The 16,448-nt window shown below is 40.9% G+C and overlaps 1 protein-coding gene and 2 long non-coding RNA genes across 3 annotated transcripts; 2 read left to right on the top strand and 1 right to left on the bottom strand.

Moving 5' to 3' along the window:
- The first annotated feature begins 174 nt into the window (after window positions 1–174).
- Window positions 175–6,471, top strand: LOC139757091 (uncharacterized). Its single transcript, XM_071677159.1, has 9 exons — window positions 175–305; window positions 501–667; window positions 930–1,063; window positions 1,469–1,504; window positions 2,405–3,129; window positions 3,557–3,807; window positions 4,019–4,989; window positions 5,262–5,432; window positions 5,873–6,471. Exons 1-9 carry the CDS (start codon window positions 282–284, stop codon window positions 6,346–6,348), a joined length of 2,955 nt encoding a protein of 984 aa, XP_071533260.1. The 5' UTR covers window positions 175–281; the 3' UTR covers window positions 6,349–6,471.
- Window positions 6,472–8,069: 1,598 nt separating this feature from the next.
- On the bottom strand, window positions 8,070–9,610 carry LOC139757092 (uncharacterized). Its single transcript, XR_011714498.1, has 3 exons — window positions 9,521–9,610; window positions 8,753–8,976; window positions 8,070–8,437 (listed from the first exon to the last, which is right to left on the bottom strand). It is a non-coding gene; the product is annotated as an uncharacterized lncRNA (long non-coding RNA).
- A 3,720-nt stretch (window positions 9,611–13,330) lies between these two features.
- Window positions 13,331–16,387, top strand: LOC139757090 (uncharacterized). Its single transcript, XR_011714497.1, has 3 exons — window positions 13,331–13,461; window positions 15,241–15,464; window positions 16,034–16,387. It is a non-coding gene; the product is annotated as an uncharacterized lncRNA (long non-coding RNA).
- The last annotated feature ends 61 nt before the right edge of the window (window positions 16,388–16,448 follow it).

The raw sequence follows: 16,448 nt of genomic DNA, 5'->3' as shown, positions 1-16,448 counted from the left end.
CCAAAGGTAATAGTGATTCCAGCGTTGCCATGGAAGACAGATAATACAGTATGCAGTGTGGAGAAGCTTACTCTGGTGGTCTTTAGCTTCCATAAGACTGCTGTGAGTCTACTTATCCTGGAAGATAAGCGCTCTGAGATGAGAGCTTCCTTTCCAGGGTGGAGCAGAGGAGGAACCAACACTGTTGTGGTGGTGTGTTCTACGTCCAACACGAGAGTGGACAGAGTCTCAGACATCATGTCGCTACTTCCCTCAACTACCCAAGGAATTATGAGTCACATATGGAGTGTCCTTACGTCTTCCGGGTAAGCTTAGCCAAGGCTCTCTATTTCTTCACTTTCCTGGGTACGTCCACCGTATATATCTTTCTTACAAGATTATATATTCCGTGAAATATTTCTAACCAGATCTCTGTTCATCTTTTCAGAGAGGATCAACAAGAGTTTTTAACAACCTTAAGACATTTTGGATATAAACCATCTACTCTCTCTACTTTACAGTGTATTCCAAGGACCTTCGATCGCACTTGCTCAGTCAAGCTAGATTTTATTGACTTTGGGTTGGAGTTTGGTAGTCCTGTACGAGAGAGTGACAATGGTCAGTGCCAGGGGCAGGATAACATAAGGGTTACAACATGCAACGCCATCAGCAGCAGCCACACTCAAACGTTAGCAGCATCCATAGTTGGTTCATCAGTGCAACCCCAGCCTCTCTTATGTCCATGACTAGTTAGAATTTTATACAAGATATAATTTAAGCTTACCATAAATGATTAACCCAGTGGTATAACACTATGATGTGTCTGCTATTACTAGCCTCTCATGAGTTGTTTCTGAGATGGTAAAGAAAACCAGTGTTCACGTGGTAATATATCCCGTCTTATGGGCACGTGGTGCACGTGCTTCCTCCTCCTCATACCTTCTCCTCAGGTACTGCTCCGACCGCCCACCCACGACAAGCATCACGGCTGAGAACCAGATCCTCGTTTTCTTCTCCAGTAACAACGAACCCACGGTTGGCCGAGGCTTCGCCTTATCCTACACAGCTCTGGACGAAGTCTACGGTGAGTAGCCTCAGTGTGGCTCGTTTGTTGAGAGTAATTATGGTCTGGATCACCAGGCAGGCCAGTTTATATAGATGACCAGAGGTGTGCAAGTCTTGGTGTTGTTTACTTCTTCCTTCTTTATTTTTTGGTCTTTTTAGAAAAGATGTTATGAAGTATTGCTACAGTATGAGAGTTGTGGACGAACGGAAGAAAGTGAAAGATAAAATTGAGAAATCAGACAACAAACAGAAGTTTAGAAACTTATGTGATAGTAGAGAAGGTTCAAGAAATGGGGCCCATTAGAAATAGGTAATATATGCATATATAGACACATAGCCATACTAACACAAACACACACACAAATGCAAAACACGTGTGTGTTTCACTTATCTTTCATAACAAAATGACTTTCGTTTCTTTCAGGTGTTTACGGGGACATGGAGATCGAAGCCCACTGCCGTAAGATGCTTATTTCCTTTGTTCTTTATCATATAATTATCATCCCCCAAAATGATTTTGGTGGCTAAGAAGTAGATAGAAAAATTTTGATCATCAGAATTCAGAAATAAGAGAATATTATCAAAGGTCGTACATGAGGAGGAACAGAAGGAGCAATTGAGGATCGAGTGTGTAAGAAGGTTGTGGAAGAGACGCAATAAGAAGTATGTGTGTTGACAGTGGTAGGGAAAAAGGACCAGGTACTTGAAATTTCTGAAGAAGGCAGAGAAAATTATGAATAAACGTGTGTGAGAGAGTACGATGAGGAAATGGTGAGGAGTACTTTCATATGAGGTGACAAAGAGAGGAATAAACGAAAGTTGGTGTACAGGTATATGAAATGAGGAAAACATGTATGGAAGGGATATAGCAATGATGAAGTGCGGAATACATGGATGAGAGGGATATAGCAATGGAAATATATAGAATACATGTATGAGAGGGGCATAGCAAATACGAATCTAGGAATATGTGTATGGGAGGAGTAAAACAAAGACTCAATCAGGAATGCAGATGTGAGAGTAGTAAACCGAGGACATCAGTTCCTCTCTCACTGTGTCCCATCTCTTTATAAGTTGCCAAAGAGGAAATATTACTGCTGTTGTCTTTGTAAATATCTACTATCGTCTTTGTACATATCTATCAATTCTCTTCGACATAGTTCGTCATCAACGAGCATTGTACCTCCCTATTCTCTTTGGTTCTTCCCATACGTCTGCTCACTCGTATGATTCCCACTCATCATTTCTCTCCACATACCCAGGCTTCCACAGTACTCACTCCCTTCCCACAATAAACTCTTCTCCTCACTCATCAAGTGCGTCCCTCGCCACTCTCATCCGCTCTCACTCCCTCACCCAGGATGTGGCTCGTCCATCCCTGAGTCTATCATCAGGCAAGAGGAGCAGCTGAAGATCTTCAAAAATGATGTGAAGTTGGAGAAGAAAAAGAAGATGTTAAACAAAACAAATCTGAAGAGGAAGAGGAATTCAAGACTGATAAAGAAAATAAGCAATGAAGATGAGGCAAAGGAGACAGTTAGAGGAAAAGGAATTAATAACAAAAATGATAACAGGAAGAAACTCAATAGGCAGGAAAAGGTTAAGAGAATAAGAAATCAAAATAGGAGAAAGGTGAAAAAAGAAGGTGAGAAACAATCAGTCATGAAAAAACAGGAAACACAAGTAGGAAAGAACCATAGGGAAAAACAAATGAAGAATAGATACAAACAAAGGAAGACTCGCAACGGAGAGAAACCAGACGTGGAAACAAAAGAAACAATGAAGATTTCAGATACAGATGAAGAGATGAACAGTGGAATTACTGGAAGTAAAGTTCAGCGTGAGGAAGGAAAGACGTACGACCAAAATGCTTCAGCTCAGGAAAGTCATCCAACAAGGACAACTGCCAAGCGAAGACGTGAGAAGCATCAGAGGTCGAACAAGAAAGTCAAGGAGCAGCGAGACGCTACGATGGCTCTGCTGAAGGAGAGAAAAACGAGGCCATCAAAGAGAGATTCTGTCTCGAAAATCTCAAGGGTAGAGGGCGGGACGATCAGCAAACAGCAGGAGCAGCAACCCTTCATGGTAAGTTGTACTGTGTCCACCATATTATCATAGTTACGTTCTGTCAAGGATTGTAATTCTGTCATTGACCTTCACATGGGATGTATGTTCATCACTCGATATGATAACTATTGCTTATACCACCGCAAGGACTCGTTCCATTATCATGTGACTTGAACGATGCTTCGAATTTGGTCTGACTCACTAACGTACACCTGCTTTTAGAACATCCAGATTCACACATATATATATATATATATATATATATATATATATATATATATATATATATATATATATATATATATATATATATATATATATATATATACATATATATATAAAAGTGCTATGAGTTGTCTGAGGATCATGTCATAATGTCTTGCTTATAATAACCAACTTATATACATCTTTTATAATAAAGTAAGATCATAAACCATTCCTCCAGGTCGCTGTTATCCAAATGCCACTTAAAGTTTTGCCAAGAAAGGAAACTCAGGAAACACAAAGAAGTAAACGTCAGGTACCCAGAGAAGCAGAGAATAAACATAAGAATAAGAATAAAGATGATGATAAAAAGAAGAAAAAGAAAAAGAAGAAGAAGAAGAAGCCTAAAATCGAAATCGCTCGCATGTGTAATGGTGTCCTGGTGAATGACCGGTTCGTACTGACGTGTACCTCCTGCTGTACATACTGTTTGTGAGTATTCAGCTGTTGTCACTACACTCACTGTTGGTAAGACAACGTTTTCTTTATTATGTTTCCAAAGGTTTAATATTTTTTTCGTCTGTGATTTACGCATATTCTCGTCCTGCATTATTTTTCCTGGTCAAAAGCCTTTATGTTGGATTTAATTTCTTGTTTCTTCATTCATGATTGTGTAATTGATAACAGCTGTCTTTACTCACAGGGAAATCTGGAATGAAAGATTTAGAGAATCCCAAAAAACATCTCATTCTCACCTTAACGCTGATGGAAGGGAATTATCGCTGAGCATTGATGGAGGGGATGAACCCTCTATCACTAATGGAAGGGAAGATCCCGCTGATGGAAGGGAAGAGCCCCTTAACGGTGATGGAGGGAATGGGATCGCTGATGGAAGGGAAGGGGTTCTCAATACCGATGATGAAGGCGGACCCATTAACACCAGAAGACTGAGGCGTGATTCTGAGAGGAGAAAGCAAGGCAGCGGAACACGAGTACGAAAGATTAAGAAGCTGAGAACAGTGGAAGATAAATTGAATAAATCAAGCAATAGGAAAGATGAACTTTTGAAGAAGGGCCTTGCTGAGCACAGAAACAGGAGTGGGGGCATGGTAGAGAGAAAGAAAACAAACGAGAAACTAAAGAGAAATGACAACAGCAAAGAAAATGTTGGAAGCATGGTAAAAACTTTGGCAAAAGACGTTGGTAAGAATTCTGATAAACGAGGTAGAAAGTCCGGGAAAACAGGCAAACGGAGGAATAATGATGACGATAAAGCAAGAAATAAGGGCAAGAAAACAAGGAGAAGAAAGAGAAAGAGAAAAGTACAGAAAAAAGACACGAACCAGATGAATGCCAAGCAGACGGTCAAAGAAATGAGGGACCACAGTGCACCAGGCATTTCCACACAGTCAGCAGAGCTCGTTGATCATACGAAAGGTAAACAAATAAGCGGCAGTAACAGAGTGGAGAAAAATAAGCAGAAAAAGAAGAAAAAGAAGAAGAAGAAGAAGAAGAAGAAATCCACGTTCGAAAAGCCCACGATAAGGCATGTACAACTGGCTATTGGACAAATTAATTTAAGGAATGACAACTTAGCCAAGGCCGACCTCATACAGCCTTTAGCAATGTGGATCCCCGAGGAATGTTTTGAAAAAATGAATAAGAAGGAAATAGGTGGGTAAATCTTGCTGACTGTCATATACACTGCTGCTGTCGACTGGACGGTAGCTACTACGACAGACACTCATGGATATAAAACTGCAACTGTTATACTTATAAGTTACATGAATCATAAAAATTTGCTGTCCACTTTGATACAACTTTCCCAGCTCGCCCCGTTAAGTGCTAAGTGCCTAGTTAAACACACACCATAGCCACTTATAACATTATCATTCACTTTTAGATCATATTCATACATTTAACTCATTGTAAGTACTTCACTACAGATGGCCAGAAGAGATTCCCCGTCCAATGCCCCGTCCTGCTGGAACTAACGAACCCAGTAGACATTGGTCCTAAAATATCACCAATATGTTTACCATTCTTCGACACCTTCAACCTGGTGGGGATAAGCGGCTCTTCCATCGGTTATGGCTTCAAGAATACTTTGAAGGACAGTTAGTATTGTGCTTTAATAGTTAAATCATTATCATTTTCATCACATGAAACTGTACCCACCAGTCATCTAACTTTAGTTCATCATGTTTTAGAGAATACCGAAGTGTCTTCACATGAAGTTAATAAGAAAAGAATGTATCACGAGGAACTGAAGATGAAGATTAACTGAAACACTTCTGTAGGTTATGGTGAACTTGTTACTCTGAAGGTTGTGGTCAACAAGTTAAAAGTTATGAGTAGAATAACGGTTGTAAAAACTGTCATTATCTTGATAGCTATCTAATGTTTCATTGTATGTAGAATAAAAAAAAATCTGAAATTCATAATCAACAAGTCAGCTTTGGCCAGTTCCATCACGTCATCTGCATCACACTTACTAATTTAGCTTGGCACTGTTCAACAGACAAATATTGGCCTCAATATCCATCTTCTTCCTCAGAGAATACCAACCATCCTTTCACGTTGACGAACATAAGAGAACTGCCAGCACCACAGTGTCAGGAGAGACTTGGTGGTCAGGTGGTGGACGAGACCATGATGTGTACTGTGAGCGGCCACAACAGGGGCATGTGTTATGTGAGTTCCTTCTGCAAAATGGCACTTAGAACGTCCCAGATTTTTCGTATTTATTATACTCTTTCTCTGAACAATAAAATCAAATTCTCTTTATCAGTATGGAAGGCAATTGTGGTAGATTATGTTGCTAGTGATCCTCATTTGTTCATATATCATCATATTGATCTCTTGTCATCCTTTCCTGGACAGAGAGATGAGGGAGGTCCTCTCATGGTATACAGGACCAGGGAGGCAGGTTATGACTCCTACCTCACTACTTACGCTGTTCTGGTGAGTTCCTTCACATCCAGTACCCATCTTTCTTTATTCTCTCTTCCTGTATTGTTCTACACATTGTGATCAAATACATATCCCTTCTCTCTCGTCTTATTTACCTGTAAAACTTACATATTCTATTGAGATGATATACTGCTTCGTAATGCCAAAGCTATATGACTGACAAGAGTTGTGAGGCAGTAACTAGAAAATGAAATGAGGTGAAATTACTTATCCAGAAAACATTTTGTTGTTAAGGAAATTTTCTCAGTTCATCTGGTAGATAAAGAAATACTATCAGTCTACAATACATTACGTTTAATTGGTTTTCATAATGCATCCTTTTATGTAATGACTTACGACCGTCAGTGTTTGATTTAAGAGAACTATTTCTTTTTTCAGTTTTTATTTCTGTTTGTTTTTTGAGGTGCAGCCCCGTCTGCTGTACTGAACAATGAATGAAATGATCTACTTTTTCTTAAGATGATACGACTACTGTTATATTATATACCTAGGCAGATATCACCTACTTTATCTGTTCCCATTTTTTTGTAATCACCAGAAAGTGTGTTGGTCAGGTGTATGTGCAACGATGAATAACATGTCATTAGCTATCGTTTTCCACAGTCTGTTCCAGGATGTAGGAAACGGACTAAGACGCCATTTAGATCAAGCTTCCGTAAAACCCGACGAGCTGCTGACAGGGACAAGGAGGAGCCTGGCACGACCTACACTGCCGAGCCTCCGCCAGGAGATAAACAAAGGAAGAACACGACGTCTGTATCTGATGACGATGAGAGTTTGAGGCCTGAGAAAACACAATCACACAAGAAAGGGAAAGGCGGAAATAAGAACAAAAATAAGAATAAGAAAAAGAAGAAGAAGAAGAAGAAAAGTGTTCCTCAACCCAAAAAATACAACAAAAATCAAACAACCAACGTCAATGTTGACGTCTGGATTAAGATGAACTCATACGTCAACTGGATCTTGAAGGTGGTGTTCTATCAGAGAGACTACCTCATATGCCAACGTCCCCTGGACTTCAGCTCGGCTCAGGAAGGTGGCGCTGCTGCAGTTCAGAGGTGCAAACCCTAAACATCCATATTAGTGGTGACTGTCTGTTACAGACCTTAAGACACAAAACTTGGATCCAGGGCACCGGAGAAGGCCCACAGCCCGAGGTTAGAAGGTCAAAGATGATAGACTCTTGTTGTATTGGGGGTTTGGTCACAGGGATAGTACTGACGTGATAAGTCACAGCAAAATTGCATATTACAATGATTTATGAAAATGGGTCTTTTTTTTCTCAAATATCACTGCAGATTTATCGTTACATATACCAGCCATATGTTTCCCCTTAAGCCCTACTGAACTAATACTTCTGTGTGATATAAATTTCCTCTTCTATTAATCCTTTCAGTCGTTGATTCATACACATCTGTAGCACACACCGTGAGTTGATATTAAAGATGAAAACCAGGAAGCCGTTTACTTAAACACCATTAAACTGTTGGGTTACGAAGAGAAGAAAATAGTAGGAGATGTATTACCCAGAGGATGTCCAATAGAAGAAACAATACTAGAGAGACACATCACACTGGTGACAGGAATGGATGAAGGGTAAGGTCTACTAGAAGGGCAAACACCGTATCCGGGGTTGGTTCTGCTCCAGCCTGACCCCTTCCCTCCCATTGCCAGAGGAGACAGGTTAGAGAGCAAAGATACTTATCGTCCTATAACGCAGGAAGAAGAACCCAAACTGAATCTGAAATAATAGTAAAGATCTGAATGGGTAAATCAAAATATTTTCATCTTTAATTTGTATTGACGGGGAAGGGGGTAATGCCCTAACATTCTTAAGTCTACTAAGATTCACGAAGTGTAGATCTAGTGTATCATCATCTTATTACTTATACTGAAGTTCTCAGAACTAAAGGTACATAAGATTCACGGATCTGTTCAAAAACTAGTTCCAGTGAACCCAAATGGCTGCTGGACCTTAAGTAAGATTTAGACTATCAACACAAATCTCTCAGCTGGAGATTTTGCTGAAGTTGCCTACACTGAGACGGGTTGCTCTGGATGGCGTTCCTGAAGGAGTCTATATCTTGCTGTACGGCTGGGGGACACACACGACACTGGAAATTAGTCCGCGACAAGACGTACACCATATCTGTGGAGAGTAAGGAAGGAGTCCTGTCGGTAATACTGTTTGATAACTGCAACGAAAAAGATAAAAGGGAAGTTATATGAAATTTAGATATATGTTATATTTCTTTCTTGTATCTCCTCTGATGATGTGATTATTACACGCAAGTACACTTGGGAATGTATCGTGTTTCATTTCCCAGTGGACCCATAGGAATATATATATATATATATATATATATATATATATATATATATATATATATATATATATATATATATATATATATATATATATATAAAATAATTGGGATGAACTATGGTACAGCTAAGTACTCACTTCTGACGGCGCGGGTCCTGCGATCGCATCCATGTGTGGAGGGGTCGGAAAGGCAGGCAACGACGAAGGGAATGTTGTTGGGCCTCAAGAGCTGAGCCAGTTCCTGCCTGCCCTGGGGCGTGCCGGCGTTAAGTGCTGCCAACACATCCTGCTGGCTGCTGGAAGGGTCGACCAGCCACACCAACAACACCGCCAAAGGTATCATTATCAGCCGTGTGCCCCACCTGCAGGAGACGAAGGAGGATGTAACTAGTGGTGGCAGTGTAATAAAGTAAAGGAATACACGCACACACACACACACACACACACACACACACACACACTGGAAGAGATATAGGTGGCAAAAGCAAAGCAACATTCGAAAGGTAAACGGAAACCAAAGAATTATTATATCCAGCCAACGAGGGAACAACAAGTGAGGTATAGAAGCACTTTCTTTAGATAGTCAAAGAAATTTCCTAAACTATTCCACTTGTAGAAAGTATATAGGATCAAATAGCACCCCAGTCTTGTGCAAAAAAAAAAAAAAGCGATAAGTTCCCAAGTGCACTTTCGTGTAATTATCACATCATCAGGGGAGATACAAGAAAGAAATATGTCAGTTGCTATAAAACGAAGAGACGTAGCTAGGACGCCATTTGGTAAACAAGTGGCTCTATTTGATCCTTGATACATCCTACCACCGGAAGACTAAAGCAAGACCTGGGCCTTGGACTAGCGTGAGCATCAACATCACTACTCCTGCTGGATATCGAAGATGGTACTCACATGTTTACTGGTGTTGCGTTACTTCACACTGGCGTTCCTAAGCCGTGGCTGAGAGGACTACCCTCTGCCTCGCCTTACTTATACCTTGACGTCCAGCCTTACAAAACACGGGTTGCCTAGTGGAATATGGGCTATGTGGAAAGAGGAGCAACACGCAATAAAAAGCTAAAGATTACATCAATTCCAGTTAACACAGATGATATATCTTACGGTACAAGTTAGGAAATATGATGATTAACAATGGATAATGTTATCTATTAGGTGAGAGAATATGATCAGGAACCCATCACTTGCTAGCTTATCTAATGCCTTGAGAAAAGAAAAAAAATAAGATGCCTCCAAGTCTTTTTCTGTGGCGGCAGATCACCTGTACGTGACTACTCAGGGAAGAGTGACTGTTTGCGTGTATATGGGCATCGTAATGGCTTTACGCCATTTATCTCCTCACTCAGTATTTTCCCACTGGCTGATATACTCAGTCATAAAGCAATTCGTCGGTAATGCTCAACTTAAACCTTCTCCAATACAGTTCACGTTTTCTCTTTCATTCATCCTCGAGAGCCTGTCTATGTAACCTTCCCTCTTTCCTATGATAGATAATCTACCTGCTTACGTGCCTTACATTCCATCCTGATCATTTCCATTCGTTGCACGACGCAAAGCTTGTCCTACAATCATGCCGAGTCACTTTTTTTTCCGGACACAGCCAAGGTCAGGGATCGCCTACGCTCAACCACATACGGCCAGCAAGGTGACCATGATCGTAAGGGTTCCGACAGGTGACGTAAGTGATCTGGAAGGGTACGTTGTTATATAAAAAGTTATCAGAACGATGGGTTTAAAATTATCCCTAAACCAGCTCATTTCTTCCTACTATAAGATCTCATTACAGTTCATGAAGGTTACATAGTTAATGTAGTCGCAATGCAACTGTGATATGAGTAGAGGTCTGGTGAATCCATAATGTTATTTTCCTTCACCATTTCATGCGAATCCAATACCTGTCCAAAGTATGAAGTTCACACATGATACATCGTAGCCTCTTACATACACTACCACGTCTAAGCCACCCATCCCAGGAGAGGCAGAGATGCGTGATGTATTCTCCGGTTATTTTTTTGGGAGGTGAAGAAAAAAAATGTGCTGCAGGGTGTGTAGAGAAGCCGTTGGTGTAGTTGCCAACTGCTTGAGTTAGGTTCTTCAGCCTCAGCAACATCTCTGGTGTTAAAGCTGGGTTTCCATGATTACTGCGATAGACAGTTTCTTTCTTCTCTTTATCACCTGGAAGATGATAAGAAGAAACAATGAGCGCTTCCACGAGATCTGTTTCTCATACGATGAAAGGTATGACCTTGTTCGTCAGGCAGGGGTACAGACGGAGCAGCAAGCGAGGATAGTGGATGACAAGGTAGCGACGGCACACTCCCTCCAGACCAGCACCTTACACTTCACAAGATCAAATAAAAACGTGTTTGAGACACGCAGTATAAACATACGACCGAGACACAAGCTGTAAACACAGGCAAGATTTAGATAGCAACAAATGTATAATAAACTTAGTTCCCTCGGAGTCCTTAAAAGGTTACTGAAATCCTTCACTACAGTGAACAGGTCTTGCCTCTGCTGAGCGACTTCCGTACTATAGCAACACACACACACACACACACACACACACACACACACACACAGTTATGTGAGCCAGGTAAGTACCCTGCAACTCCAGTTAAAACCGGCTTTAAGAAGTGTGTGATACAGAACCTCTCTCATTAACCCTTCATGAATTTAGTAAATTAGCAGAGTATTACAATAGAATAAGAGCATCAAAATACACCTGCAGTGATAACAAACTCTGGATAGCATGTTGGCATTGAAATTTATAAAACAATTTTCGCTTATGTGTCATGACTCAGCAATAGCTGGCTTAGACGGTGTGTTATACAATCAGGTTCACAGAAAACGAGTGGAATAATTCTTATATAAGATATATGTAGTAAAACTGGCATTGTCCTTGTTACATATAACCTGACCTCTAGTCAGCATGTTGTTTTACGTGGACGATTTTCATTCATTTATTCATTTATGATTACACAAGGATCCCTTTGTTAGAACGGATTCTGTGGTTACCCAGGACCTCTTTGCCAAATGCTTCTACAACACCACGATGCGTTTAACTCAGCAGCAGGGAAGGGTGTTCTCTGTTTTCATCCCTGGGAGGTTAGGTTAGTTTAACCTTTCCATCTACATTCTTGCACATGTTATCGTCCTTGGATTACTGCTGCATTACCGGACTCCACCAGCATATAGTGACCCCGCGAGTGTAAAGTCATCCTCGTTCGACGGAAAAGAATAAACTTTCGTCGAAAAACTTCCCACTCCAAAAGATTACATACTTTCCCTGCTACTGAATGTAGCACCAACTTAAAGCTGCAGGAGCCCCATGAAAGAGGCGTCCTTGGGAGTTATATGATAATTGATGAATAATCATGAAAGTGTATTTCATCCGTGCAGACGTAGCCTGGAGGACGGATGTGTGGCTTGCTAAAAACAAATTGGAATATCAAGTTTTTGTCCTTTTCTCACGACCATGGCTGAGATGTGTCTTGACCTTGGCTGGGAAGGTTGCAACACCACCCAGTATGTTCTGGGATTTACCGTGAAGGGAAGAGTCTTTTAAGGAGGTCTGTGTGTTTTGACTGTAGCCTTGTATTATTCACATAAGGTTAATACATGGAACAAGTTGTTCCATATAACATTTTGATGTCAGCTCCATTGACACGAGAGAAGTGAACAGATATGTGTTTGATTACTGTGATATTCTCTGCAAAATACATTGATGAATATGTATTAATTCACGTATACTACATAACAGCTGGCTGCTTGGGTTGGCATGTGTCACTATTTAAATTCTCAGCTGAAGCGAGTCAGGAAACGACCCTATCGCTGACAGTCGTTCCCTACGACCTCGACTTACTTGTTCGTCCTCTCACACATGCATATACACAGCTCGGTCGACAAAGAATGGTCAGGCCGGGGCATAGACTAAGCAAGACAGATTTGAATTATTATCATTCCAGTCTATGTTCCTTTAGGCCATTACGTATATGCAGCCCAGAGTTTATTGATGAAAAGTTTGAGAAGATATATCCTAGGTTAAAGTTTCCTAGATCTTTCGTTAATAAATCTCTTAAGTTGACAAAGAAATCATGTTATAGAGGTATGATCCCGGAAGCCGCTAACTAGTTTACCTGTTTAGATTACTCGCTTCACCTTGACGGGGTACGAAATGAATATAACAAAATGAAATGATTATCCACTATAGCACATGGATTATCATGATGAATTACTTGCCAAAATAAATGAAGTGATATTTCATTAAAAGTTGAAAAGTAATGGATATGATATTTAGGAAGAATATTATACAAAAGATCACAAGGCAATGAGATGGTCTCGAATTCAGAATGTTCTGGGATGTTTGATGAGCCTTTATAGTGTAAAGTAAAAGGGAAATTGCCAATAAGACACGAAAGATGTTTCCTAATGACAACATTTTATCTTGTTGACCGTAGTGCTTCCATAAGCAATCTACGCTCAGAGAGAAATTCCTCAGGGCCAAGCGTTTTCACACAACGTCCATGAGGTCACTTGTTAAGGAGGTTCCATGTCATATATTCTCACATCCTTCACCATGCTATTATTCAACAATAATTAAGTTTCTAAGGATCATAATCTCAAAGACAAATGATGTGTAACTAAAACCAATTTACCATTTGAACCTTTCCTGTCTTTTTGCTCCTCCTTCCTCCAAAGCTCCACCCTCCAGCATGTGCCATTTACATGATATTCCTGGTTGTCCGGGTATAAATAGAGAAGGACACAGGACAAGCCACACAGTCACGCTCAAGCACCCTCAGTGTCAGCTAACCCGTCATCGAGCCAAGCATGTGAGTATTACCTCCAACATACAGTAGAAGTGGTAGTGTTGCTACTCACACTGGTTGCCCAGGTCTTGCTTTAGTCTCCCATTTGTAGGAGGCATAAAGGATCAAGTAGACCCTAAGTCCATGGCAATATATATACTTTTTATTATTTGTATTATACTTAACCGCCATCTCCCGCGTTAGCGACGTAGCGCAAGGAAACAGCCGAGGAATGGCCCAATCCACCCACACACACATATATATACATGAACGCTCACACACGCACATATATATACATATACATTTCAACATATACATACATACTCATGTACATATCCCTACTTGCTGCCTTCATCCATTCCCATCGCTATATATATATATATATATATAGATAGATAGATAGATAGATAGATAGATAGATAGATATAGATATAGATATATAGTCACACGTGTGACTAGATGTATACAAGTCTGTGGAAAGAAATATGCGTCCCTATGTATGTCTGTCTATATTTGTGTATGCGAATTTGTGTATGTGAACGTTCTGATATGTGGCTATGTACGTATTCCTTTATTTATAATGGCATGGGATCGTGTATGCGTAGGTATGCGCTGTGTGTGTGTGTGTGTGTGTGTGTGTGTGTGTGTGTGTGTGTGCGTGTGTGTGTGTGTGTGTGTGTGTGTGTGTGTGTGTGTGTGAGTGACAGATATTCAAGGCCACAAAGAATCGCTTGAGAACAGGTGATCACCTGTTGTAAGGGAAGTGGCTGATGGCTTTAACCTTGAGGCCTAGGGCAAAAAAAATTCACCACTGTTAAGTGATGGTTATCCCTCGTTGCTACGGGGAGTATACACACACACACACACACATACCAGCTTTCCTGCTAGATGATGACGATGATGATGTCATGATGATGATGATGATGTCATGATGATGATGATGATGTCATGAAGATTATACAAGAAACTCGTTTCGTGCATACATGCTTCTTTGACGAATCACCGTACGTCAAACAAGCATGTTCTCTCTCTCTCTCTCTCTCTCTCTCTCTCTCTCTCTCTCTCTCTCTCTCTCTCTCTCTCTCTCTCTCTCTCTCTCTCATAAGCTATATATTCACCTTATCAACAGAGGATTACTTCCCTCGAGTGTTTACTCTGTTTGCTTATTCGATGTAAACTGTGACGTTGTTGTCAATTAATTTCCTGGAATTTGCCGGCTCAAACAGGGTGATGACACGCTCAGAGAACGGCAGGTTTTGTACTGCGCCTCAGCCATCTACACCTGAACCAATTACTCATTATGTCGACCAAACCTTAGGAGTGGATGAACAGCTGGGTTGGCTGTGAACCAACTGCCGCAACCAGGATTCGAACTTATGCTCTCGACGCTGAGCGGCCCGTGAATCCATCATGGTCAAGTGCGCTAACAGTTACACCACGGGAGTCAATAAGCGATTGTTGCTCTCTGATTGGCAGATACGATACGTTTCTGTGAGGAATTAGCTTTGAATTTGTTTTCCTAATGTTAGCTGAGAGGACACAGTTAAACGACTCCCCGCTACAAGACGGTAGTCTATACTGATCATCCTGTAAATCAAAAAGACTTAGTAATGAAATAATGCGTGAATGTACGATAAAGGTATAGAAGTACATGGATATATGCCATGGATGCGTGACAATAAATGTAGACATCTGTGAATTACTTGTACACGACATCTGAGTCTACTGCGACGCACTGCAGATGGCTACAATGTTCTCCCTGCAGTTCGAAAGTCTGATGATCATCCTTCTGGTCTCTTACAGGTGGAGCGCACGTCTGATAGCGCTACCTTTAATGGTGGTGTTGGTGTGGTTGGCCGACCTCTCCAGTGGGCAGGGGGATGCCTTAAGAGCCCTTAAAGCGGGCACAGTCGAGGGCAGGCAGGAGTTGGCTCACCTTCTGAGGGACGAAAACATCCCCTTCGTCGTCAACTGCCTCATAGATCCCGGTGTCAGGAATTGCGACCAGAGGACCTCTACCGTCAGAAGTGAGTACCCTATTGTGCCATTGCTGTTGTAGGAGGTAACATTGTACCTGTGAGTACCCTAGTGTGAGAGATAACATGGTATCTGTCAACTTAGGTACCCCAGCCTGAGCCAGAAGAGCTACCTGAAGTAGCATTGGTCCAATCAGTACAGTGGTTGTCATTTCGAACGTTATTCATTCACATTAGAAATATTAACCAATGTATTGACTGGACCAGCTCTGCTCTAGTGAAAACTCTCTGTTCGGGAGAAATGTAATAATTAAGCACACATAGAATTAGGACGTCAATGTTAGAGAATATTCATATAAACAAGATAGCTTTATTTATGAAATTATTTTAACATTCTAATTTGTCTTGAGAGTGTCATGAAATGTAATGGCCCGACCACCAGAAGTCACATTTGCGTAACCGGAAACAACTATCACTTACACACACACACACACACACACACACACACACACTTTAACAAAGCATATTCAAAAACATATCAACAACATTTAGTCTTATGCCTAATGTTTTCCAGTTAACGAATAGTATTTCAAACTGGAATCTTCCATGATTCTTCACAGATCTGGTGTACTTCCTGTATCGAAGCAATTTCCAGTGTCGTGTGTGTCCTCCACCCGTGCAGAGGGATATAGACTACTTCAGGGACAGAATCCACAGCAATCGCCAACAGTGTCAAAGGCTTCAGACAGGTCTCGGTCTGTCAGGTCTATGTTAGTGTAAACTTCTTGTCGAGATTCACCAAAACCATTTCAGTTCAGTAGACATTGAGTTATCGAGCAAACTCGTGAATCTCAATAAAATCCCAATCCCGGTATTAGGTGCATCAGGTGTACATGCTCAGGAACCTTGCATACCTTCAGAATGTAAGGGCACAGCCCACATCCCTATCAGCACTGAGTAAAGATGAAATAATATTTTGGATAAGTTTTTTATATTTTACTCCTTTTTTGTCCCCCCCCCCTCTCTCTCTCTCTC

Source organism: Panulirus ornatus, chromosome 24 (genome assembly GCF_036320965.1).
Source record: "Panulirus ornatus isolate Po-2019 chromosome 24, ASM3632096v1, whole genome shotgun sequence".
Lineage (NCBI taxonomy): Eukaryota > Metazoa > Arthropoda > Malacostraca > Decapoda > Palinuridae > Panulirus > Panulirus ornatus.
Note: the sequence above shows the minus strand (reverse complement) of the source record. Positions and strands in the feature narration are given on the sequence as shown.

Bases quoted from the DNA above. Each gene is read 5' to 3' on its own strand.
- LOC139757091 (XM_071677159.1), top strand. From the start codon at position 282: ATGGAGTGTCCTTACGTCTTCCGG. The intron at 306-500 runs GTAAGCTTAGCC...TCTACTTTACAG, and splicing joins AGTGTCCTTACGTCTTCCGG to TGTATTCCAAGGACCTTCGA. The intron at 3,808-4,018 runs GTGAGTATTCAG...CTTTACTCACAG, and splicing joins TCCTGCTGTACATACTGTTT to GGAAATCTGGAATGAAAGAT.